This window comes from Ciconia boyciana, chromosome 7, assembly GCF_034638445.1.
Source record: "Ciconia boyciana chromosome 7, ASM3463844v1, whole genome shotgun sequence".
Taxonomy (NCBI): domain Eukaryota; kingdom Metazoa; phylum Chordata; class Aves; order Ciconiiformes; family Ciconiidae; genus Ciconia; species Ciconia boyciana.
In genome coordinates this window covers 33,049,893-33,077,525 of record NC_132940.1, presented here as the reverse complement: position 1 = coordinate 33,077,525, position 27,633 = coordinate 33,049,893, and the positions used below count along the sequence as shown (strand labels likewise).

At 43.9% G+C, this 27,633-nt stretch overlaps 1 protein-coding gene across 1 annotated transcript in view; it reads right to left on the bottom strand.

Moving 5' to 3' along the window:
* Nucleotides 1-13,801, bottom strand: part of LAMC1 (laminin subunit gamma 1) — a 70,682-nt gene extending 56,881 nt beyond the window's left edge. The window contains exon 1 of the mRNA XM_072866316.1: nucleotides 13,248-13,801. Within this exon, the coding sequence (XP_072722417.1) occupies nucleotides 13,248-13,644 (397 nt within the window). The 5' untranslated portion in view covers nucleotides 13,645-13,801. The remainder of the gene's footprint in view (nucleotides 1-13,247) is intronic.
* Between the last annotated feature and the right edge of the window lie 13,832 nt (nucleotides 13,802-27,633).

Sequence of the window (27,633 nt, the reverse complement as noted above, 5' to 3'; positions counted from 1 at the left end):
GAGCAAGGACATCTTCAACAATCAGGTCTGTCCTGATCCAAAGAGCCCCATCCAACCTGACCTTGAATGTTTCCAGGGATGGGGCATCTACCACCTCTCTGGGCAACCTGTTTCAGTGTTTCACCACCCTCATCATAAAAAATTTCTTCCTTATATCTAGTCTGAATCTACCCTCCTTTATTTTAAAACCATTACGCCCTGTCCTATCACAACAGGTCCTGCTAAAAAGCCTGTCCCCATCATCCTTATCAGCCCCCTTTAAGTATTGAAAGGAAGAAGGTTAATGATGATTTGGTTGTTTTACCTTGGTAACATTCTTCAAAGAAACAAAGTGGCATGTGTCCTTTAGGCACAGTAGATGGAAGATGCTCCAGGAATGCCTTGCCAATTATTTATTAATCCCTTTTTAATTGCTGATTCAGAACGACCAGTAATTTCTTCCAACAGGATAAGAATCCTCACCTTCAAAATCTTTAAACACGCCTTTCTCGAGGATGTAAAAAAAGCACACAGAGTTAGGAGTTACATGCTCTTTTAACTACAAATGCTTGTTTACACTTTAAAGCAAGTCTCTGCTACTAGAACTTAATTAATTAATCATTAATTTTATGATAAAGAGTATGATGTTCCACTCCACAATATGCAAAATCATCATCACTTGTCCTGGAGGCTCTTGTCCTTCCCATTGCATCTCATCTCAGAAGGCAGATGCAAGAATAAAGAAGTGGTCTTAGCATCTACCTCAAGAAGCGGGACAGCCAGAAAACCACCACAGGTTTTTTTGGGGTTTTTTTTGTTTTTTTTTTAGAAGCACAGTGAGTCTGTCTTATTTCAGACCCAGCAACTGGCAAGACACCTTGTAGTATCAACCTGAAGCAACTGCCATTTCTTTCCCAAGGGTAGCCAAGCATCATGCAACTTGATGAATAACTGCTACATATAAAACACCTTTCACAGCTTCCATGCCTACTTTCCAACTAAAACCCTTTGCAATCCATTACCTTTCCTGCTGAGTTACCTGTGCTGAAAGCTGGCTTTAAAACATCAGCAGGAGAAAAGCAGAAGCTGATAGATTTCAACCGTATGTTTTAAGATAAACTTCCCTTAAGCGGCCAGCACAGCTACCTGAACAAAGCAAGCATTTCTGCAGACCACATACTGCTATGGGAGCACACACTCCGTTTGCATTTTGGACTATTACCAGCAAATTTCTTAAGCAAGTCTGGACACGCGTCACTCCTCAGAGGGGGGTGATAAAGAAAGTTTTCCCATGTTACGCTAATTACACACAGAGAGCAGAGACGTGAACTGAACACTCCACACTTTCACATCCTCCACGGGTCCAATGGCAACACCAACTCGTTTTCTTGAGGTTTCTTCCAGCCCGTCTCTTGTGGTTTCCCCAAAGTCATGAGCGGCTTTCTGCAGCGGGACCAGAGGAAGCAGCGGGGATGCTGAGCACGCAGGGATGCCTGGGCCAAGCAGCTGTGTGTTTGCAGGAAGGACAAAAGCCAGCAGGGCTGCCAGCACTGCTGTGAATTTCAAAGACTCATGAGATTTAGCCAGGCACAGTTTAAACTTTCTGGTACACAGTGCTAATGACACAGATTAACAACTCCAAACTCTATTCGTTTTGCTGAACCACCTCTCTTCCCACAACCTCTCTCTATACCCTGTATAACCACTTAATACCACTCTCACCAACGGGATTGCCCTTTCAAAGCACGTTTCATTCCTTCCCACTGTTTTCAAGTCAATGTCAACTTTTTAGGGGTGGGAGCAATAAAAAAAAATAAAAGCAGGATTTGGGGTCAGAAAGGCTGGGAGACAGGGTCCCTCCCATCCGCCAGAGCAGCATGTTAATTTTCTACCACGCATTTCACAAAACAACGTGCCACAGCCCTGGAGTTGCAAAACAGACTGTATGGATGACATGAAAAAGGCGACTAATTTGCAGACAAATTAATGAGGAGACATATTTTGTAGGAGGTGTTGCAATAGGAAGAATTGACCTTCCTCTAAACATTTGTAGCCTCTTCCATGTAATAGCTAGTGATACCATCCAGGCAAAGATCAGTGTCAGCAGCCCAGATGATAACACTGTTGTAACTGTGCATCCAAATCCTTGGTTAATTAACCATTCATTTAGTGAATAGGAAAGTACAAAGATACCAGAGCCTATTACTTCAAGTGCACCAGAAAACTAGTCCAGTTCATTCCCTGACACAAATAAGAGCTTTACAAGGGCTGTAACCAAAGCTCCCAACCTCTGCTGATGACCGCCAGTACTCATGAGCAGCCAGTGCTGCAGCTGCATCACAGCTGCTCCAAGCAATTTTCAGACACCATGGGTAAGTGCTATGAATCAGGAGTAAAACGTGACTTGTCATCAAAAAAACCCAGGATTGTTACTGCCACGTTTTCGCTTGAACTTGCAGAGAATGAAAGCATAGAAAGGCAACAAACCCAACTTTGGGAATCTTCTGATGTCCTTCCCCAGCACTACCCATGTACTTTCAGAGCCGCAGACAAACACATTTTCCTAGAGATTTCTAAATATATCAGTAGATACCAAATTAAAGGTCTTTTAAGAGTGTCTCTTGGATAATTTTTCATGAAATTGTGTGCTCCATACTCAGACAAAGACCAGCAGCAGTCTGCCAGGGAACAGAGAAAACCAGCCTGGGGTCCAAGGGGTATCCCAAGTTCAGGATTTACAGCCTTTCCAGCATCTTCCAAGCAGTTACAGGTTTCTCCTGATGCAGCTCCTAGGTCTTACAAGGAAAGGAAGTACAGAAAAATAAGGCTAGAAGAAAATCTGTGGCAGAGAAAATACACCTTAAGTTGACCAAAACCCGTAACTGCTATTCCTGCCCGCTCACCAGGGATAGACGAGCAATACTGTCTCATCCTGCAGACTTTCAGCCAGGTGCTCACTCATCATCTACATTGGTGACTTCTAGCAAGTTTTTCTTCACCCAATAGCCTTGACTCTCCGATTTAAAGAAATTTAATTCTGGAAAAGGAAAAAGGCATTGTTTATTCCTGCCTTTTTGGGATACTGACAGACAAGAATAACTAAGGTCACTTGCAAGAGAACTGTGGTTTCAGAGCCATAGTTCTGTCAGTTAATTAATTGCTTCTACAGGTGTTTACCACGATTTGAAATATTAATCCTTCACAAAAGCCACAAGCTTCCCTTCCTAACCAGAAGTCAGGGACTCAAGCACTGCAGCAACCTACTTGCAATGTTTTCAGACAAATTGCCAGAAAGAAATGGACAGCACTAAATACACTTTCTCCTAACAGTCACGATAAAAGTAAAAAAGGCCCTTATTTCCTAAAAGTGCTATGAAGCTCTTGGAAAAGATCATCTCTGTATCATTACTTCCAAAATAATCCGTACTTTGTTCCATAAGGAACTCAAGTTTAGCTGTCCTGACAGTACAGGCACCAGGGATGGCCCTGCTCACCCCCTTGGAACCAGGGACCACCGGCAGGAGGGAGTGTGTGAGAAAGGGGCAGTGTGCACGTACAGATGTATGCAGAGTCACTCTGCTTAGAAAGCAGAAGAGCGGTGACTCATGTAATGCCGGTAATTTAATCAGTTAACTCATGCCTGCACAGCACAGATGGAGGGAACCGAAGAGCCATCCCAGTCCCGAGCACCCCCCGAGCTCTGCCAGCAATCCCAGCAGGGGGGGCAGGAGGGGGCACGGATGGACAGGGGAGGAAGCAGGCTGGGGGGCAAAGTAGGGCAAACACTAGATTTCATTAAACAGACACCACACGATGATGGCAGGACATTGTTTTATTTAAAGTTCACATTTCACCCTGGCAGCAGCACCAGCCCCTGCAGCAGCTGCCCCCTCCCTGCAGCCCCAAACCTCTTTACTCCACACTTTGTATATTTTCTTCATAACTCTGCTGGGAATCAGCAGTGAAAAACATTAGGTTTTAATGGCAAAATAATGTCTTCAACTCATGAAAACTTGTAGCTGTCTTTCAGTGAGGGGCTTCTTCCCACCCCAAATCCTAATATGTGAAAGAGGGGAGACTACAGAATAATACTAAGCATTTAACAATTTTGAATGTGCACTGTACCTCTCATCTGAGCATCGCCAGAGTCTGACCAAAATGAAAACCACCAGTCTCTTATCTGAAGACATGTATAAAGTAGCCAGCACAGGAGGGCAGCAGCAATGCTACCCACACAGGTTGAGAGGCTACTGCTGGGACCAGAAGTGCAGGGAGATCTCAGCTGAACAACCCCATCCTGGGGAGGGGGGAACCCCCCCAGACTGCACACCCAGGAACATCTCAGTACCAGGGAAATGGGAGCAGGAGGGAGGTGAAACCCAGGCAGGTTGCAAGGAGCTTCAGAAAGGAGAAGAAAGGGAGAAGGGCCAGAAAACACAAGTAAAACAGACAGGAGGTCTGCAAGCTTAGAGCAACCGCAGCCTTAAGCATCAGCTTCTTAACTAGCTCACCAAGCAGCTGATTCAGTGTTGAGAAACTGCTTGTCCTACATTACTCCGGCCAGGATAGCAGGACCCACAAGACTCATGAAGGCAGCTAGCAAAAGCAGAGAAAGCAGTGGCTGGAAGAAAGGCACCAGCTGCTGTAACAAAAGTTGGCTGCTGGGCCAACCCCTGCACCCTGACCACCACAGCCAGGAGGCAGGGCAGAGGGAGACACGCCAGATCCCCACAAATAAGCCATATTTTTTCAGAAGCTGGGAGGCAAGGGCAGCAGGCAGGGCAGCCTGTCCACGGCTGCTCCCCAGGGACCAGCCCCACAAGCTGCCGGGAAGAAAATCCCACTGCAAAATCCCACCGGATGGGAGCATTTAAAGAACTGTAGATGAAAGGACTATAAATAATCATCATAATCAGAAGCGGACCACAGAAGTCCTAGGACAAGAATGTTTTCTTTTTACTCAGTCAAGCAGTCCCACTTAACACAGTGATTCCAGGCAGCATCTGATGGTAGTTTTTCCAGAAGGGACTGATTTTTCATTCCACTAATCTCAGTAAGAGATACTCCCAATGCAAACTGCACCTTTCAGAGCATGGAGCTTATACTCCACAATCTTCTAAGCACAGCAAAAGAAAGTACCACAAAAACTGATGGTTTATCCCTCTTGAAGAGGTTCAATGCAACCATTTGCTTAAAGACTCTGAGACATTATTTTTTAATTCAAAAAAGGTTAGAAAGATTGATTTTCCTGAAACAAAATATACAGGGGAGGGAAAGAAAATTATTTGGGTTGGGTTTTTTTTTCCCAATCTGTTCAGGATCCTTGATATTTTCCCCCCACAAAAAAACCAAACCAGCCCAAGCACAATGTGCTGTATGAGCACCAGCTCACTGAGGTGGGAATGAGGTCTTTTCTGATGCCGAGCAGGTTGAGCTACAAAGCAGACCATGAAAAATAACTTGCAAGATGAAAGCAGCGTGCTTAGAACTGGGCTGGTGCCAACCTCAAACTCCACAGCGCTCCCTCGGCCCGGGAGCACCCGAGGGAATGAGCGTTTCGGGCAGCCCACTGGCAAGCCAAGGGCCACCACGTGCAGTCAGCCGCTGCCCGCTTGAACGCACACGTGCTGGGAAAGAACAACCCCTCTTATCAAGCAGGTTTTGATGTTTGGAAGGTTTTAGAGGTTTTGGGGTTTGTTTTTTTTTTTTTTTAAGAGACTCCTCAGACATAGCTGATTTTTCCATTACAAAGGGTTAAGAGCAACGCAAGGGCCAAGTCTTCCTTCTTTCCACTTCAGGCCACTGGTAGGGGCCAGCTGCCACTCCTGAAGCCATTTAACAATTCTGCACCCTGATCTTCCCACAGAAGCATCTCAAGCCCCTGAGGATGAATTAGAGAATTACCTTGTCCTCCTGTAAAACACAGGACCCACTACAAAGCCAAGTTCTCCAAGCACACCAAAGTCTGCAACAGAGACAAGAACATTTCAGAAAGCTGACCCAAGAACCCAAAGAACCCTGGGTCTTTGCAAGATCTCAATATATCATCTTACAAACACCTTAAAAATCTTCCCCTTCCCCCACAAAAACAACAAACCCCCAAACTGACTGTACAAATAAGCCCTCAAGCTACCTGGAAGTCTACCTCCCATGTACAAGATGGTACTAGCTTACCTACCAAAGAAAAAAAACCCAATAATAGTTTTTGGATACTATTTCTAAAAGAGGAAATTTTGAAATTCTCCATTACTGAACACAGCTGTGTTGTGTCAGAACTGCAGGCATGATTACCATTGGAAAGAGCTCTTTGATGACTATCACACCGGAATACCTAAAACAAGTAGAAGCATGGAAACGAGAAGTGCTTTGCCACCCAGTTTCAAAACAAAATGCTGAAGATCACCGAATAATATATAAGGGGGTTGGTTGGGGTTTGGGGTTTTATTTGGTAAAAGATCTCTCAAATAGGGCTGGACTGGTAGAAAAAAGATTAAAGACTGAGGCTCATTTATTTTTTTTTAATTTACATAAAATTACCTTGCCATTTCAGATCCTTTTTACAGTTGATGAGTTTGAACCATTTTCCAAGCTTCTACATCAGAAAAATCCCGAGATATCATTATGTTTTACCTCAAAAGTACCTAACACACCCCACAAAGGCTAACAGCGGCTTGCACCTGCAGTCTGGCAGGCTACAAAAGGCAGCCTCTCATCACAATATTCCTGGTCCCGTTTGACAACTGTACATGTCTGTTAGTAGCAGCTCTCTAATCTCACGGCACAGTTGCTTTGTTAGCAGCTGTCCTGAACCTCTCGTCAATGCTGATGTGACAGCCAACATCACATTGTACCAGCATGCTGCTAAAAACCCGATGTTACTACCCGATGTTACTCAAAGGCTGCTGCAGACCATGAGAGCAATCCCAAGTACATCCTTTGCAGATGGCTTGGCGTTAAGAGATTGTCCTAATATTACAAAGAGTTTTAACACTTCTAGTGATGCCACAGGTCCTCAACACAAGCATCCCTCACTTAAAGCCTAAAGCTTTATTTGAGACACACAGGGCTACTCTTTAGCAGGGGGGGGACACGGACACGGACCCCAATATACTCCTGTTTGTGGGGCAGGACAGACCCAGCAAGATTTCTGCAATTTATCAGGAAACTATGAAATTCATTTTATTTGCTGATCAAAAACACACTGTGGTAGCCACCAATAAGCAAGATTTCATGGTTAAGAGATGCGTAAAAGCAGGCTGAAATGGTTCTTCTCAGGCAGGAGCTTACAAGAGGGGCCGCAGCCCCAGGCTGAGCTTCCGAAGGTTATTACAAACCAGAGACGGTGACATTAGATGCAACTAGTTCAGCTGAACACGCCAGACCTCGTATCCCAGCTAACCCACAGGTAGAAAACAGAGTCAGACAGTGAGCCTGCATGAAATCATTCAGCACAGCGTCACCGGTGGCAGTAAGTGATGAATTAGGGCCCTGAGGACACAAGCAGGAGGTCTCACTCTGACAAAGGCTGTATGATTAAGGACAACGTTCATAGTCCTGTTTTTAAGAATTATGGTGAACGAGAGATCCAAGTTTCCCATCCCATCCATCTGTGCTGTAAATTATTTTCTCTACGTGCTGTTTGCAGAGCAATGCCGTTTTTCATTTCCGTGGGAAGTGGCAGCCTCGGATTTTCACTTGCAGACTCAGAGAGGCCAGTAGAGCCTCCTGAAGCCTCAGGCTATAAGAGAAACGCTACTTCATGCTACTGAATAAGCCAGAAATTTTTCAGCAAGCTAACAACAATTCTGAGCAGCAAACAACCATTTCCAAGGTTTAAACCTACAAAAGCAACTATGACTGTGTCAAAACCAGCGATTAATCCTTCTAGCAACTCAGGGCAAGCACCACAAATAGCAGCTGTTTTTGCAGCAAAATACCACACCACCCCAGCTCTCTCCATCCCCCAAAATAAGTGTTCTGCCATGTATAGTATTCCCAAAGGCGTCACGCAGTGGCATCAGGATCCCAAGAAAGACACAGGACATAGGAGTTGCAGAAAACCTGGGAATTTAAAGGGTATGTGGGAAGTGATAAAGAGCTTTAAAGCGACTTTATATAACTGCACTGAACAACTGCTGGCCATTAAAAGCCCTGATCTCCTAACTGCTCATGTTGAAACCTGCAAAATGTAAATCAAGCCTTTGCTAGACCAACTAAAATAGAGTCCCCCCCCCAGGGCTCTGCAAATACCACGGCGAAGCCACTGCGGCGCAGGGCTGGCCCTTCCCAGCTTGGGCTGAACACGTCTGCAAGGGCTTCCCAACACACCCCGTAACACCAGCCTAAGTGCCGGAAATACTTTCCCAACACGTTAATTACCATTTCTCAGAGTTTTTAAATTGCAGCTACGCTACGCAAAACTTCACGTGTGTACGTCCTGCTTGTTCACAGTTGGTTTCGTGGTGGTTCCCTAGGAAGGCAACGAACCGCAGCCTCGTAAAGTTTTAATAGGATAACTGGCAAACTAAGGGCATCACTCTGCTGCGCTGAACAAAACAAAGCAACTTATTGCATCCCAGTTGAATAAAGTATGTACTTAGTTTAAGGCACATTTTATAGCCCTCCGTTCAAAAAAAAAAAAGCTGCTTTTCTGTACTTAAAAAAAAAATCTCATCTGCTACAAACAACTGGCAAATCAAGCAGAGGCTGAACATAAGAACTGGCCTCTTGCCTGTGTTTCCTTGTAAATGCCTTCAAATGGCAGTCATATCCCAAACTACGCTTCGCAGACAAAGTATATATAACCAAGCATCATCGCTCTCCTCAAAGCCAAATAAAGCACTGAGCAGTTAGAAAAGGGGGAGGTGAAGGAGACAGGCAATCCATTTCTCCTAACAGCCAGCAGCTTTTGCAAGTTTTTCTCTATTTTATACATACAAGATACCATCCAGCTTGGTTACACAGGTTTCTAGGCTGGTCTACAGTAGGGATTTCAGAAGAATTCAAGAGGAGGAACACTCAGCTCTAACCACGCTCCATGCCCACAAACACAGCTGACATGTTTTTAACAAAGGCAACCAGAAATTTCATTTTTCTTCTTGGAAGGCACGTTAGCAGAGGGCTGCCTTCCAGCACCGAACACTGGCTTCTCTTCCCAGGCAATGAGAGAAGAGGTGGAATTGGTCTTACCTGCCTACCAGATTGTCCTGAACGCACAAGGGAGGCCACCGGCATCATTGGTCAAGCACATCTCCTGGGCACTGTCCCTGCTGAGATGCAGTGGGCAGTCACCCACACTGGGAAAGCCAGACCAAACCACTCGTAGCTCACAGGCTTGTTGAATAAAAGCAGAGCTGCTCTCAGTGGAGACGGGGCCACGCCACCACCATGAAACAGCCACCAGCCTGCTGAGGACGCTGCCTCTTTGTCTGAGGAACAAAACACCAGGATCACGATAGCTGAAATCAAGCAGATCTGGACAGAGAATAAAAGTGGCAGGGAAAAGTGCGAGGTGGCTCTAGCAGAGCCGGTTGGGAAGGGAATGGGGAGGCACGTGTAAAAGTGGATAAAAAAAAGGTGTAGAAACAGTAGAAACAACAGAAAGCACATAGATTAGAGCTGCAGAAGAAGTGAGAATCTGCTCTGAAAAGAGATAAAACATATGAAATACTACAAGCCTTTGCCCAGCAACACCACCCAGCACCAAAAATACTCCATGCACCTCCATGCTATTTCTTTTCCCCTTCTTCCAGTGTTCAAAGGAGCATCTTTAACACACAGCTTTGTTTTTGCGTGTGAGGGGCCTAAATAGCAAAGCTGTGCTAAAACATATGCACACAAAGCACTGGGGAGATGCCAGAATTATCCCAATGCTCCCAGCAGAAGCGAACAGCACAGACTGTAAAAATAACGTGATGCTCTGGCTTTAAAAAAAGCAGACAACTAAATACATACCATAATGCCTCAGCTTCCATCTTCTATTTAAAAGCTGGCACCACTGCATCAAAGTCCCTTATTCCTGGAATATACGGAAACATGGGGGGAGGGCAGTGTTGGGGAAAAAAAGACTGGTTGGGTCAAGTCTAAATTAGAAATAATTCAACCTGAGGAACTGGAAAATGGGGGAAGCGAAGGAATACTTCTAAGAAAAGTGGAAGAAAGGACACAGTGGTGCTCCCCCCTCCTCTCACCCACTAACTTAATTACCCAGACACCACCCTGCGAATGGATTCAACTCCCCCTTCTCCTGATTTACAGCTGCAAACTCATGTCTCCAAGCCTCTCGTGGGAGGACTCTTACTTAGGGGGTCTTAATACCCTCTCATACAAAGAGAAGCAGCTTTTATAACTCCAGATGCTCCTTGTGCAGGGACTGGTAATTACCCCAATTCCCCTCTCCCCAGAGAGCACCCTAACTTCTGGGCACAGATCTCCTTTCCAAACACTCCCGGGATCCGAGCCTTTAACTCTACAGTAATAGTGATCGGTGCTGTATTTTTCTATATCAGGCTCTTCGCTAGCATCTAGTCCCAAAACTGAATGTTTTTAAACTTGTTTTGAACGTAAATTGTAAGAAGATTCAAAGAAACCCACATTCACATGTTGGCAAGAGACCCACGGTTCTTATTGACCTTCTGAAGGCTCCTCCAAAATGTTACACTGATCTACACAGACCGAACATTGCTGGACATTAATCAAGAGATCCCAAACTGCCAAAAACTCAGGGCAGGGTGGCATTTGCAGGCTGAAAGCCTGGAGCCAACGCCGCCAGTCCTGAACGGGTGCAAAGCAGCACTAACCATTCAGGATACCAGTGCTTTTAGAAATAAAGGCGACTGCAGCATCAAACAAGGATACGGGTTTGAGCACACAGCCTAATCCTCGAAGATCATGCAGAACTAACTGCATAAAAGGGCTTTGTGTCCCAGAATGCATTTACATCCTACCGAGTACGCAAATACTTGTCAAGCCCTTTGACTCTCCTCTCTTACTGATGTCAATAATTAAGTGTCCCGCAGACCATGGTGTGCTGTGGGGAACAGCCCAGGGGCACACAGAACCCAAATAAGGCATCCAACAGCCCACACAAACAAAGATGGTTTGAAGACTTCACAAAAGTAAAGCAGAGTAATGCTGCAGAGGAGTTTGGGGCATTTGAGACTAAAATGGCACTTTTGGGTACTTGACAGTTCTTCAACCTGCAATGAACTCAGCAATGCATACAAAGTCATACAGAAATATTTACTGCTTGCACAGCACATGCACAGATAGCTTAATGCCTTGCTGTTAAGTCTTCTTAAAACTAACTCCTGCTGCTGCCACCACCATGACTGTAACAAGCCTCCGATTCTTAGAAGGCAAATACCCCACCCAAAACTGGGGCAAATACCCCAAAACTGGGGCAAATACCCCACCCAAAAACCTAACTGGAAAAAAAGAAACAAAAACCACACTCAAATATCTGAAAGTCAGCCAGGCAGCTTCTTCTTAAAAAGTTGTACTCTAGTCTAAAAATATGCCAGAGCAAATTCACAAAGCTACAAGAGCCTGTGAACAAACCTGCAACCCAAGTGATTGACAACCATCATGTTGCAATGCTACAGTATTTTAAGATGCAGTTGTTTTCAAAGAAACGTGCACATTTCTTCAAAGCCCAGGGCACAGCACACTGTTTGCTCCAGTATGTTGGAAAAACATATTATTTTTCAAAGAACACCCATATACATACAGATGCACAGACTCAACCACAGCAGTAATACAGACATGCCTATCAACTAAGTTTTACCTTGATAATGAAGAATTATGATGATTTCTATTAAAAAAGATGACACCAAACCTTAGCTTACTGTTTTTTCCAGGTATCCTGACTAAAAAATTCCCAATGTACAAAAAAAAAAAAGAAGATAAAGAGGCCTTAATAACTACCTCCCTTTCCCAAATTATTACATATGCTTACATGGTATATTTATTTTGAAGCTCCTACCACAAGGAAACACTCTAGGGAAGTGAGACACTCCTGGCTGCTGGGGCAGATAGATGCGGTCAGCAGGTGGCCCCTGGTACAGGACTCAGCGCCATCATCTCCACCTCATGAACGTGAGTGGGAGCTTTCACACAACCTGTCCTCACGTTGTGAAACCCAAGATCCAGCTCCCTGACCCCTAATGCAACTTTTTTTTCCTCCAACTTACACTGAAAGTGAGATGCGTTATTGATGCTAAAACTTAAGGTTCAATAGCGGCTCTTGAATAGAAGCCATGAATGGTTACACTGAGAGGTGTTTTTTAGTTTTTATTTTATTTAATGACATGAGGATATAAACTGTGATTTTAACTTTCCATTGGCTGGCTTGTCTTCCAAGCCAATTACCCTTCCTCTGTGTCAAGACAGCTTAAATAACCGAATGAATGGAGGAAAAGAAAATCTTGTCCACAAACCAAAGTGAGGGTTAAAATACTTTATCCTGAAGGAACCTTGGGAATGACAATTTATCAGAAAATTCACCTTCTCCTTTTTTTGACTCAGTGTTACGGGTTCTGCAGTAATGCTGACTGCTCTCTGACAAATCTAACGCACCCAGTATTTAAAGGACAACACTGTGTCAATATAAGAGGACACTGGGCAGATGTGACCTTCCACGCACACGTTTTCCTGCAGTGCTTGCCACTTTTCAAACCAACCTCTCCCGCCTGAATCCCAAGGCTGTTGTCTGGAAGACTCCAGGATCTGAGACACGCTCACTGTGCCCCACACCACCGCAAACTCTGCCTCTCGCAGCGCGGGCTTGCGCATCTCACAAATCGACAGCACAACCAACACGGACTGCAATGAAGCAGCCCCATGCAATATTCATTTTCACTTTGCCTCTCTGGAGAAGGCTGAAACTCAAGTTTATAAACTACTGTTTTGCAGCCATGATTATCCTTAAAGAAAATGCCAGCAGCCAGGGGGTGAAGAGGTAGTGTCCTGCAGGACCAAACCCTTGGCTGAGAAGGCCCCAGTCACAACCGGGACTTTGCAGCAAGCGTTTGCATGAGACAAAGCGGATCCAGCGCGGCCGGCCTGTTCACACCCACGGAAAACCCGCTTCGGCCACTTACTACCCCCGGGGCCTAGTTACAGCTGCCTTTCATTAATTTGCGCCCAAGCAAGGCCTCAACGAACGCCGGCGCGGGGCGGTTCCTCAGCCTCCCCCCCCGCCCCACGGGCTTCCCGCTGCCGCCGGCTTTGGCGCCGCGTTCCCTCAGGGCGGTGAGGGGGACCCTTACCCAGGTGGAGGGTGAGGTTGACGGCGGTGGGGTGCTGCACGCCGGCCAGCATGGTGCGGCTCTGCCACCAGGTGGCGTCGGCCGGGCTGTTGTAGTCGGTGAGGAAGGCGGCGCCGTGGCGCAGGTGGGGCTGGGCGGCGTCGCAGAGGTGGCAGGACTGGGTGACGCCGGTGACGCCGGTCTGCACGCAGTACTCCTCGGCCGGCGTCCCGCATGTGTGGGTGGCCAGCACCGTGGCGTTGAAAGCGGCGTTGACGAACTCGGGCATGCAGCGCTGCGGGCGGCCGCTCCGCTCCTCCGTGCACTCGTCCATGGCGCCGCCGCACTGCCCGGGCAACCACAGCCACAGCACCGCCAGCCACAGCGCCCACGCCCGGCGCTCGCCACCGCGCTCCATGGCGCTCGGCCGGCAGCGGAGGGGCTGGCCGAGCGGCGCGGAGCCGGCGGAGGGGCTCGCTCGCTGGCTGCCGCCGCTCCGCGCCTGGCCGCGGGCTGGGATGGGATGGGCCCGGCCCGGGCGAGGCGAGGCGGTGCGCGCGGCCGGGGGCGGGGCTGCCGGCGCGGGGCAGGCCGGGAGCGGAGTCCCGCCGGCGGAGCGGGTCCGGGAGCCTCCCCCTCCCCCCGGAATGCGCGAGCTTAAAGGGGCGATGGTGGCGGTGGGCCCGGCCTAAGGAGAAGCGCCCGTTTCCCGCCCTGCGCCTGTCTGCGCTGCCGCCTCTCGCACCGCAGCGGGCGCCTCGGCAGCCGGTGGTCCTACGGGAGGGGCGACCCCCTGTGACAGGGCTGCCGCGGCGGGGGGATCTCTCTCACAGCACCGCTGGCATTGCCTGTCGCAGGCGGGAATGCCCCCCCCATGGCGCCGGGCCCAGTCACCCGCCTCTGCCCTATCAGAATCCAACAGAAGACACCCGTTTCTTTATTTTAAAGGCTTTTCACAGGAAAAAAAATCAAGTTTCTCAAGAAATGTGAGGAAATTGATTGCGCTTCGCCCGCTGGACTGTTCTGAACCCGGTTGGTCTCATGCTGTCCAAGCGCAGGGGCCTGAGAAAGAATGTGGGTCTGAGGGGACCTGCGTTGCCACCTCGGCTTCTTTAAATTTTAATGAACTGCTAGCTGTTTTCGTATCTAAATGCAGATCTCTGCGCTGCTTAGAAGCATCGGCTCTGTCAGAGATGGCCAAAGACTGGGTTATGATTTTTAGCTATCGCCATAAGATCACCTTGTGACTTTTCAGGTTCAGCAATTGTGTAAAGATTTGTGTAAAATCCAGGAATCGTGTAAAGCCAAAAGGGCTTTTATAGGAGAAAGTGCCTCCAGAAGCCTGCTGAGGAAACAGGAAACTACTCGGTGAGATAGAATCTGATGCGAGAGTCAAGGAAAGGCTTTGTAAACTCGGTGTTGCTTATATTCTGAGAAATGCTGAATGCAGGCTGTGGCTGAAAGAGCAGAAAAAATACAGCCTGTTTTGTGAAAAGGTACACTTTCTTGTTTTGAAGTAAACACACGTATTACATAGAAGTCAACCCTTTGCTTCCTACATTAAGAGTGTGTGTGAGACTATTCACAAGGACCTCACAGCATGTACTTGTAAGTGAGCCTGGAAATTATCCTGCTGCTGGTAGATTTTGTTATTACATTTGGCACTACACATTGGTGTGGTGATTCTTCTTTTTGCCTTCCCAACAGAGTATTAACCTGGCTGTTAGGAGATAGCCTCTTGTGCAGAGAGTCCCCCAGCACCAGCAGAAGGGATGCGGGTGCGTTACAGAGTCATCACTGCATCGCTATTGTTCAGGCTGGAATTACACATCTCCAGTGGAAAGTTTGATTTCCGCCGCTTCCCCCCCTTTTCCTCAGTTTCTGAAAACAAGCCGGCTGCTGTGAAAGCGATGCTGAGCTGATGCCATCAAGGCAGAAGCTCTGGAAGCGGCACACTGATGGAGCTTCTCAGGTTCGGTACCAGCCTGGCTGATGCCTGCAGTTGACAGTGGACACCGCAGGGCAGGCAACAAGGAACAAGAAAGCAGGAAGCCACATGGAGCAGATCGATGTGAGGGAGGGAAGGATCAGGACAGAGGTGAGAACAGGGCAAGGACTCTGAGCAGGATCAGAGGGTATTGCCACAAATCCCACGCAGTGGAGCAACAGGATCATCTGTCCACGTGTGGGAGATTCCCATGGATAATGGAAAAAATTCAGCTTAATGCAAAATTCTTGGGTTTAAAGATACTCAGTTTTATTACCTAAAAACAATAATTTGCTTGAGTTTTTTAACTAATCATTTTCCAACATATTGAAGTATGTATGTAGGACCATCCTCAGCAGTTTATGTGAAGCCCTTCTGTCATTTCCAGGTTACTGATTCTAATAAATCCTGAGAAAGAGGTATCTGCTGATACTTGCCATCAAAATCCACTTCATACTCATAACTGCAATTTTGTCTTTGACATACATATTTAAAGTACTAGGACAGATTGAGTGATGCAGTCATATTTCATGTGGTAAACCTGTACTCATCTAAGTAAAACCAGAATTAAACATCATATCCCTATAAATACATGACCTGTGCTTTTCTTTTAACGTGTTACCTGCTGAAATACTGTATCAAAGCATTGCAGCATTTTCCCCATAAACCCATTTCCTTTCCAACACAGAAAAAATGTAAAATAACCGTGTCTTAAAAGCACAGAACCTGGATAACTTCTCTAACTTTGCAATGCTTGCAGGAGTGAATAATAGTAAAAATACCTTGGTCAATAAATTCTTATGACTGGAAACTCCCATGAAGCGGAGTGAGTCATCCTGCATAGCAGGAGTGGCCTGAAAGGAAGGAAGGACTGTTTGATAGATAGGATGGGCACAACAACAAAACTTTCAGGTAACCATCTGCAAAATAAGAATAATATTTGTGGATAAGGCTCGTGACTGTGCTGGGCTTAGACAGCATGGGCGTAATGAAACAACAGTGACAAAATGACATGGCTGCTGCTTCAAAAGCAGGTGCAAGTCTTCAAGCACTTACTGCCCCAAATTGCACTAATCACAATGATACGAAGTCTTGAGAAAATGTGCTTTCTATTTAATAAAGAGGTGGTCAGGGAAGAACTTAAATATATAAAGTTAACTGTAGAAATCAGCACATTATTACTTAAATTCTTTTTGAAGTACACAGATCAGGTTAAATGAATGAGAACAAGTGAGGAGAGCATAAGAACAAAGAGAAGAAATGCAAAAAAGAAAAAGCAACATAAAAACCTGAGAGGAAACGCCTTTATAAAAGCAACTCTTACAGGAAATTCTGTCAGCTTTCGGATGGCCAGAACTCCCGAGGTTGGCAGTCTCGCTCTTCGAATAGACCTCTTTTAGAAAAAAAAACAGGAAAAAAAAGCAGTATTTTCTTTCCTTTTGATCAAAAAAAAATTTGCAACAGTGTGGTGTGCACCCACAAGCAATTTGAAATAACAGTTTAAGAGCACAGTTAATCTCTGTCCTTCTGTAGCAGCTCAAACCAAGTGCTAACACACCTATACACTAAGACATTTGACCCATTTGGGGCTTATGGGGTCCAGAATGTTTTCAGCAAGTGTCACGGGGCACCAAGCACTTTAATTTTCAGTCTTCCCATACTGATTTAGCACCAGCATTTGTTCACGGGCAAAATCCAAGCGCATATGCTAAGGAAAACTGCTCAGAAGTTTCAGATTGTGATAGTGGAGCTTAGTTGTTCCGTGCGTCTCAATTTTTAAAAAAGGTTGATAAAAGTAACCCCCACAGAGAATAACAACCCACATTTGCTAATAAAAATAAACAGCTTGAGGATCCCCAAATGAAAACTGCTGTACACCCAAACATTTCATTACCAGTACATACATGTCCGTTTACACTAAAAAATGAAGGACAGAAAAGCCCTGTGCTCACCGTCAGCCTTACAGAGTTACCAGCCACTGGAGGAGGCACTCAAGCAACCTTATGACTTGTCACTTGTCACAGTCTGGCTGGTTTGGGCAACGGAAGAATAAGTTTCCGGCAGTTTCCTGCCCTGCCCTCTGTCATGCAGGGGCTTCCCATGGGCCCCACCACTTTTCTCAGTGGATGCAATCAAAACAACAGTAATCGCAGTGGACATCCACTCCCCAGCCACCAAATAACCAAAAACATTTATAAGAAAGCAAGCGAGTCAGCAGATTCACCAAAGAGTCGGTGCAAAAGAGTCACAATTCAGAAAGGCTGGGTGACAAAATTCAGATGTTTTTAAAGGTGTATGCAAAAATAAACCACACTGCAGTCTCCAGTACTGCATTGGGGAACACAGAAATAAACCTGCTCTAAACCGTTTCTTTTTATGTAGATAAAAGCCAAGCTTTAGGCTTACTTGTTTTTCTATCTTGGTTGAAAACTTTATTTTACCAAGTTGGATTAAATATTTTGACTTGGAGTCCCAGCTGGGATAATCTCTGTGATTCCACTGAAGCATATAAACTACTGCAAATTTTAATCGACTGATCAGTTACATCTTTCTAGTGCCCAAAGTGAAATTATCAAATTGCCCATGTGCTATGCAAGGTGGGCCTTCAATTCCGTTCTTACCAGCTGGGCGCTGCTTCAGCTTAGCGCCAATGACAATGATGAAAAAGCTTGATTTCTCCAGGCAATGGCCTACAGGCATGTCTAAAACCGGAGAGAAAAGCTGGAGCAGAGTTAAAATGTCTCACATTTTATTTCAACGAGGATGGAAGAAACTGCAGATGGGGGAATGAGGTTAAGGATCGAACGATCGTTTTCTGCATGCAGTGCAACAAATGCAGCTTAGGGCTAATGTTACAAATGCATAAGAAATGCACTTCTGTATTAAAATATGGTTTAAAGCCATCCTGCTTAGAGAAGTTCTTCCTCAATCAAGGATAGGTGTGCAGAGAACATGGATTAGTTTGGTAAAGGTCTGAGATATCCACTATCAGTAAAAGTACAGAATAAATCAGAGAACCATACTAGTTACCAAATATTCATACCTATCATGATTTATGGAAGCAGAAATTTATTGTAATCTTACAAATAGAACTGAAAAAGAGAGCTACTAGCCATGAAAGCAGAAGGTGTTTCATAAAATGGTTTATTTAAGTTTGGCTTTCTTAGGCGCTCTTTTGCAGATTATCCTAAATAATCCTGTACAGCAACTATGCGTAGGTGAATAAAAAAGTATCTCTGAACCTGTTCGTGAGAGGTAATCTGCCTCTTACAAGTTTCTGCAAACCCAGGAGAAATAAAGACATAAGCTGATTATTTTATCTCTTTTCTGAAGTGGGTCTGGGATGTATCCTCATTTTCTCTCCTTAAAACTGTAATGTCGGGAAGAAATATGCTAAAACAACAATAAAACATGAAAGGACTGTGCAGCTTTTCATCCTCCTATTGTGGATTCAAACACAGCCCATCCTTTTAACCAAAAACCATTTTGGCTAATGGATGTCTGGTGTTGTATATGAAATGAACTCATAATCTTTGATTCCTAGCAGATAAGATTTTTATCTTTTATCTTTACTCCCTCTTTTTATTCTGCGGTATAGTCCTGTACTGAATTTAAGCAACCACATCTTGCAGCCTACATTAGACCGTGGCAGTAACATCAGAAGGACCCAAGCCAGCCCTAACTATACTTCTTTCCCCTGTCCAAGACCTCCACTCGCCTGTCCGAGACCACCATGAACAGCTGCCTTTGTAAAGGCCACCGATGAGAGCATTGGGAAAGGGACATGCATGGATGGGTGCATTCAGCCTTGAAACATCCAGTGGGCTTCTTGGAGATGAGACGTTCCTCAGCACTCCTTCCCTGGAGATGAGACATTCCTCAGCACTCCTTCCCTTCTAGCACTCCCATTCTCAGTCAGTACACTACCAGTGCACTGCATGGATGAGAGTGTGCCAGAGGAATTTATTACATTTATTTCTGTATGGCATTACATCTATAGTATAGAGACACTAAATTCACCAAGAATAGTCTCAGGCTCAGTGCCACCTTCATCCTTGGACTACAGGGTCCACTGATGGATGCTCTGCCACCAAAGAACTCCAGCAATATTTAGGTTTCTGACATGCAGGGCTTGTTTACCCAGATGCATTTGGATAATGTCCGAGTCCTGTTCTTCACCAACTTGCATAGCTATGCAAATCCTTCACATGTGTGAGCTGGGGCTGTTTACACTAACTGTAAAACATTCCCAGTAGAACTATCTTCCAAGCCTGATAAAATGCTATCCCAGAAAGTAGTGCCTGGGTTGGGGCTGGTCATGGATATCTCACCATGAAGGGTGTTGACCTGTGTGACCACAATGAAGTTGTTTAACAAATATCCTTCCTGAACTTCCAGCAGAATTCCCAAGATTGTTTTCAAGAGAAAGTTGGATAAATTCTTTTGCCCAGTGCCAACAGGACTGAAATTTTCTTCCCAGTTAATTCTTAACTATCGTTTATGGTCACAACCTGTTTTTTTGTAGCACAGTCTGCCAACCAGTCTTGCCATGATCATTATTTTATTAATAGTAAATCATGTTGCTGTTTTATCATTTGTAAAACACTTCTTTTCCTCATACAAGATGGCCATTGAGAGCCATAAAGTTTGTCTTGACTAGCAAGCTGCAGTTCGTTGTTACACCAGAGGAGTCACACCTGGATGCCCAGCTGGAGGGTGGCAACACTAGCACATAATTTTGGGATCTGGAGATTCACTGATCTCCCACAACTGCTTGTTCTTCTCCCTAAAGCTCCTTAGCAACTTGCCTCTGCTCCCACATGGAACTGAGCTGAGGCAGAGCTGCTTCCCCATCGCATGACTTGGAGCATACAGTGAATGGTGAGGAGCTATGAGGAGTCTTGACCTACAGAGCTGCCTTTGGGATACATACCCACGCCTGTTCTTGGCCATCTGTCAGTGTGCCCCATCTCTAGTCTTGGTACCCCCCAGCTCACTACATTCTCCCCTGCATTGCCTGTGTGTCTGTTGATGGTCAGACGATGACCAGTTGAGAGGACAGAAGAGACATTCTCTGTACTCAAAGCCCCCCTGCCACCAGCGACTGAATAGACAAAAGGAGCAATTCAGGGAAAATCTGTTCAGCCCATGTAGCAAAAAAAATACTTGGAATGAACAGAATCTTCTGCAAATATAGCTATTAAGCTCTACTATGTCTCTGCAAAGCTATAAAGCACACATGAACTACAATTTTCAGAGGTTTGTAACTCAGACATCTTTAGGTAGATATTTGCAAGAACACTAAAAGCTTGGTTTTGACATCAAGATCATTCCCCTATCAAACATCAGTCCCTTGATCTACTGTTCAGAAAGAACAGAGTGTCACAGTGAAATACATACAGTGGCTTTGATAAAAGTTGCACACTGTATTCCCTAACGTTTTTGTTTGATCCAAATCACTCTCAGCTGAAAATGAACATAAAAACCCCACAAACATAATGATAATGAGACACGTACCACATGCAGTTTCAGTGGGAAAAAAGAGTCAGTTTTGCAAAATTACAAACAGCGGAAAAGTCAAGGTTGAAAGCGCTACATATTTGACAATGCTACCAGCTTTGTTTACAGTAAAATAAGGAATGCTGATTTTGTTGTAGCAGAAAAGAGGGCATGGTCTACCGGTTTGACCTTCCTACCAGCATTACGACTGTAATGCTGGCTTTTTTCCTGTTCCTTGGCAGAGCACTTAAACATTTCTCATTCCTTCCTGACTATAAAAGTATCTAATACCTATCCGTTAACACATCGCTATGCCTGCTTAGTGCTCTTGGGCAAATCAAATCAAACTTGTCATCCTCCATGGTCTGTCACATCTATGGAGACTGAACTTTTCCAGGATGTCTTTACCTCCGTTTGAGTAGTAGGTAGCCAGAAGGTGGTCCATCTCAGTGGGATGACACAGTACCTTTACTGACTTAATGTTACTTTATGTTTCTTCTTTTTCTTTCTCTGACTCTAGACTGTCAAGATTTATGACAGATTCTTGTGCAATTGCTAAGCCTTCTGTTGGTACTAAATAAATAAATAGCAGGTAGCTATGGGTCTAGTCAGCTTCTGAAGAGCACTCACAACTCCTGCTGCAAAGAGCTGGGAGAAATGCCAGCGCTCTGATATCCTACCCTTCCTTCCCTTTTCTTTGAGTCAACAAAAGATTCTCCAAAGACCCAGAAGGCTGGGTCCTGTGGGAAAGAGGATACAGTCTGCGGAGGCCAGAGGTTGTGGCCAGGGCTGTGCCTACCCTACCGAGTCTGCAGCTAGAGCAGAAGGCAAGTCACAGTTTCTTGGGAGTGTTAAGTCTTACGATCTTGCCATCATAAGAGGAACTGGGAAGAATATAAATGTGCAAGACCATTCCCTGGTTGTTCTGTCGTCCAGAGGTATCACAGGACTGGAAGATACCCTAATTTTGCAGGGACTAGGAATTAATCCTGATCTATAAGGCAGAATGTTGGAACCTTATTCATTGGGAGCAACCGAATTCCCATTTCCTTCTGTGTCCATAACTTTTTGAATAATAAGAGAATTTATCCTCCTAGTTTGAAGCATGCAAAATGCTGTGTACACACTCACACTGCTACTCATGGATTAGCAAAGCAAAGAGAAAAATTAATATTGTTAGGGAAGGAAACAACATTTTTAAACTCATCAGTGGATGCCATAAACAATGGGAAAATGTCTAAAATGCCTGATAGACTGTTTCCTGCTAAATGTCTCCTTTTTTTGCTTTTTGAAGTACCATTAGCAAGCTACCTAAGGGGAGATTTGAAAATGTATTCAAATAAGAACTCGATAGGCAAGGAAAAACATAGTTTTCATAGCTGTAAGTTGCATTTTGCTTGCTGGGAACCGCAACATACTACCCACATTTTCATCCCTGACACTCAGTTCATGGAAATATCAGAAAGACAAAGTCAAGTGTTCAGAAAAATGCAGTGATTGCGAAGGGATGGGAAATTCTAAGACCTGTATCCTGTTCTTTTACTTGTCAGATCTTTAAAGAATAGGAAATCTGTAGTCTTTTCAACTGCTACTAATTTCTTCCTTTTTGGAGCTCAGGAAAATTATTACATCAGAGAATTTAATTACAGTAACAGCATTTATCTGAGTAGATCAACTGCAACATTTATCTGACAATTCATTTTTGAAACGTTAATTTACCTCCAGCTATAAACATGTTATTTTAAAATCATATGAAGTTAAAATCAAGATTTAGCATGTTGATTTATTAAACAATTAATTGTAATTGTTTACAATGGGGTTAACTTACAATAAGCACCAGGAGAGGGTACAGAGGATAGGCTAGATCTTTATAGGATGGTAATGTCAATCCCTCCTGCTCCTGTTTTCTCGCAAAGATTCAGATGCCTGTCAGTGAAAAGCTGTTGCATTGTAATTAGCATTGAATTGACATTACAGATTTAGATACCAGAACATGCTTCTCAAAAGTTATTTCTTATATGATTTTAAATCACAGAATGCTCTTTAAAATAGCACCTCATTGTGACTGCCCAGTGTTTTTTTAACCTACAATGTAGTTTTTGTTGGTCCACTTTTTGGCTTGAGTCATTCTCAAAACACGTTTCACACCTCCCCATCAGCCACTGGCTTGTGGCAACCGAGTTTTTGCCACCCGAACTGTTTAACTTCAAAGGTTAAGAAAACAAAAAGGCTCCAGAACATAAACATCTTTACATAGTAATACATACCTAGCATACCATTTTCATCAACGCTCCAGTGCAGCTCCCAAAGCTCTAAAATAGTATCTGAAATTTTATACAGGTTTGTTCACTCCCACATTTTCCTATATTTAAAACTAAGAAGTGTTCCTGGATATGTACATTAGTAGGGAAGGCTGCCTTATTGAATGTTACTGTTTTATCAGACACCACCGGCTACCATTTTTATGAATTTTATACCCTTGTTTGAGGGCTCTACAAACCTAAAGACATATTCAGCTTCTCTTTCATTTTGCTGAACCACCTTGTGTTTCTTCTTACAGTGAAGTTGGTTGCATAATGGGTGAATTGGATTTAATGAGTTTTGCCAGATGGGTATCCCTCCAGGGTCCTCCCTTCCAATTCATTTATGCAAATATAAATGTAATTCCCCACACAGTACCCAACAGTGTGGTAAGCTTCCAGATAATCACTAGGAGTTATTTTCAGCTTGCCCAAATTTGGGAAAATACTTAAAGTTGCTTTCTTTTCTTTTGCCCCACCTTGTGTTTATGTCTTCCAGCCATTCCTTGCCCTGCTTGGATCTGAGGCTGTAAGTCCCAAAGGAGCCAAGCTCCAGGAGACTTTCCCAGTTTGTTAACCTGTAGAAGAAATCGAGCTTGAAAGCTTTTACTCATATTCACCTCATCTCCAGCTCAACTGTGGGCAAGTACAGGTGCTCACAGTTTTAACAAATTCCATCTCTCAGGACAAGAGGCAATAACAACTATTCCCTCACTGGAAGCCACATGGCCAGGTCTCAGTTTAGTGACATCTGGCTTTCCAAACAGGGAAAAAGAATGAACAACGCTGCACAAACAGATGACACATAACTTCATTAGTCCCCTGAAGTGTACAACAGACAGTTAGCATTTTTCTCATACTGAACCCAAGTACTCATGGTCAAGTTTCCTACCAGGTTGCAGTTGGGACGGCAGATGTTCTCCCAGTGTGTTATTCTCCTTGCATCCTGTGGTCAGGACTGCCAATTTATTCAAGTTCCAGAGTATAAACAGGAGTCAGCTCAATGAAGCAATTGTTCATCCCACTATGAATTACATGAGATACTGTTGCAGGCTTCTCTTGGATTTCTGCTTCAGGGGAGCTAAAATGTGAAGGGGTGACGAGCAGGCCTGGTGGCACAAAACAAGAGGTGTTTGCAGTTGCTCTCGGTAAGGGTGCCTCCTGCTGTCCTGCATGGCCGGAAGGGCAGTGGAAAAAATATTTCATACTCATTGTTAGGTCATTAACATGCCATTAATTTTTTTTTCTATATATTTGGGGCATTTAGGGACTCATCAATGCTAGTTCTCTATAAACTGATTTGTGTGATCAACAACAACAGACAAATTCAATGTTCTTTGGTAGATAAGACACATACAGCTTTATCCTGAGACATTACAAAACAATTTTAATAGGGTTGTAATAGAAAGAAAAAACTTGATTAAATGTACTGATAACAGCTGATATTGTTCAGCTGAATATCTTGAGTAATGAAAACTGGGTATGTCTTGTAGAATATAGCAACTTAGAAAAGGAAAAAAGAGATGAGGTGACAGGTGGGCTGTGTCGAAGACAGTGCCATGCTCACTACCCTTGTGCTGTCTGGAACTGGACAGAAAGATTTCCAGTCTTCACAACAAGGACAGATAGCCAGTCCTCTATTTTGTTGTTGAACCAGCCTGAACCGTAATGCTCTTTCAAACCGTGGTGCTGTATAGGGCCATCAAGACTCTTCCAAGGATGTTTTGGTTTCTGTAGCTGTACAGCATGACTTCCTGCATTTTTCACATTTCCTGGAGCTTGTGGAGTTGGAATTCTCCAGTAAATGTCTAGTTTGAAGAAAGATTACCAGGGATGGCACAGAACAAGCACCCTTGTTAGGTATGTGCAGTCCCGGAGCCGTCAAGAGGCAGAACCCACCTTTGTACCAGTCTTAAAATAGTGAGATACCACCTGGTTAATACAACAGCAGAGCAGCAGAAGGAAGATAGTCTATAGGCAGAGGGTGCCAGCGATGCAATGGAAAAATACCTTTTGGGAAAACTGAAGATGAAAGAAAACAACTGGCTTGGGATCTGCAAGACTAAACTAGAGCGTTTCATCGTCAATTCAGAAGATTTAATTACAGCTTCTGTTGGAATACTTGTTGAGATAACTTCTCTGGCTATCTGTCTCGTGTATCCTTGATGCTATCCATGATGATATGCATCCTGACGATCCATGAAAACTCATGTTAAAATCAGTAGGCTAATGAGCTGTATAGCGTATTTAATATAATAGAATTTCACCAAGGGTCTCTCTCAGTGAAGGAAGTTGTCTTTCCGTGGGATAAAATGAGTATTACTAAGCACAGTGTGTTGTGATTAGAGATATTTTTTTTTCTTAGAAAGACAACTAATGTTCTCTTTTAAGACTTCTGTTATGTAAACACTTTCAGCTCAAGATTAAGTTCCCAGCCTTCTCTTGGGTAAGCTGACTAGGCTGAAGTCTTTTCATTAGAGCTACTTTTGGCCTTGGATACTTTGTGATCACTTTGAACTCTCTCCAAATTTTTAACACTGTAAAAATGCTGGATGTGAGAACTGGGTACATTTTAGAAGTAATCTTTCCATTAGCATATGCAGAAATAATATAAATGTTTTTATACACACATGTCTTTGCAGCTACCATGTGTTCACATCTTTTTGTTCACTTATTTATTTACAGTGATTTTTAAGTCCTTCTCAGGGATAGCTGTCTACATAGTCAGCTGTGCAGATCTGGTTTTACTAAACTTGCTTTCTGGGCAAAGATCATTTACCTGGAACAAAACAAACCAGAACTGAGTCCATATTTAAGTTTACAGTAACTCCTCCTCCTTTGGTCTCTTTTGGGGAGTCTCCACTTAGAGTTTGAAGGTCACCTTTACCGAGGCTGAACCTGGAAGGTTTCAGTCTGAAAACGAAGGCTCCATCGAAGCTGGAAGCAACTCAAAGTAAGTTATACAGTATGGGAAAATAAGTTATATAGTGTGGGAAAATAAGTGATATAGTGTGGGAAAGCTAAGTAAGCTACTTGCATTGTTTAGACAACTTTGAATATATGAATCACAGGCAATGAGGAAAGGAACAATCCTTTAAAATGTAAATTCAGAAACCAGCATTTGGGACAGCTTAAATACGCTTTTGTTGCTTGCTTGTAGATGTTGGTTACTATAGCTACCTGATGTAGCCATTATTTTCATGTATGTTGCATATAGACTAAAAAATATTCTGCCTGGAAAGAATTACAGGAAGATAAGATGCTGTTCTCACAAATACTGATTTTTAGTTTAATATTATAGTCCATTTATTTAAGTAGCTTTGTGAGTTGAATCACAAGATCATACAGCTACATCTGTCTCTCTAGTTCTTTGTGTGTATGACGATGCTAACGTAAGGAGGTACTGACATATGTAGCCTTTTATCTAAATTAGATTACTTGCAAACCACCTCAGAGTTCATCGTGTCAGCTCAAAGCCTCCGTATCTTTTGCTGAAGGATTTTCCTCTCATTTTGAAAATATATCAAGAGAACTGATAATGTTCTGGAGCTTTGCATAATGTTGCTGGAAGCCTGGCCTGGAGAGGGACAGGGTGATGCTGGATTTGAATTGCCCAGGCTTTGGAAGTTGTGAGGTGTTTAGTTTTTTTCACTATTTCACCATTCACAGATGATACAATGTTAACCGAGGAGCTGTATCCATAGCAGAAATATTTTAAAGCTTACTTTGTTTTGGTAATAGTATTAGAGGAATCATAGAAAACGTGAATCTAAAATGCAGTAAGACTGAAAATGTATGTTGAGTAAATCGATGTCACATTGCTAGGAAGCTTGCCTGGCTGAGCTGATCTCGCATAGAAATGTTTATCGGCTTCTAGTTGCCCCATCCTTGGCTCTACAGAAATCTCTGGTACTTGGTCTCCTCACTCAAGCTGTGTGTCCTCCCCTTGCCTTATTCTTGTTACTTCCAGAAGCATTGTTCCTTCTTGCTTACTGTTCTCAGTGCATGGCATTTTTAAGGCTATAGCAATTAAGGCAATTTAAGGCAATCTCAAGAGCTGACAGGACATTTTAAAACATTTTTTTGGTCAAAAATGTCAGATAGGGAACATTGGTATGGATCCCGATGACTCTTGTGGTTGAGAACCACTCAGGGAGATAAGATTGTTGCAAAATTGTCTTTGTCTCTTTGATAAATTTAAAGTGACACTTCTAAAGCAATCAGTTTGAATCACAGAGGTTTTTTTCAGAAAAAAAATTAAGACTAAATTGTTTAAAAACTTTGTCAATAAATGCCATCTGGAAGACTAAAAGACAAAACTCTCTTTCTGAGCTTTGAAAAATTTAGTCTTGGACTTTGTCCTAAATTAGGGAAGAAAAAGAAATCTTAATCTCAAACTCTCGGAGTTTGCAAACATGAAAATGCTTTCACATTTAGCCACTGATTTTTTTTGCTTCATTTTTGGTGCCTCACCCTTAGAATACAGCTTATCAAATGGCAGCCTGTAATTCGTAAGAAGACTTTTCTCCTAATGGTTTGACTTTGTTTTTCTAGCTTTATATATTACAGCCTACTTCAAAAATTGCAAAGACTCTTAACAGCAGAGTAGGTGAGGGCCATA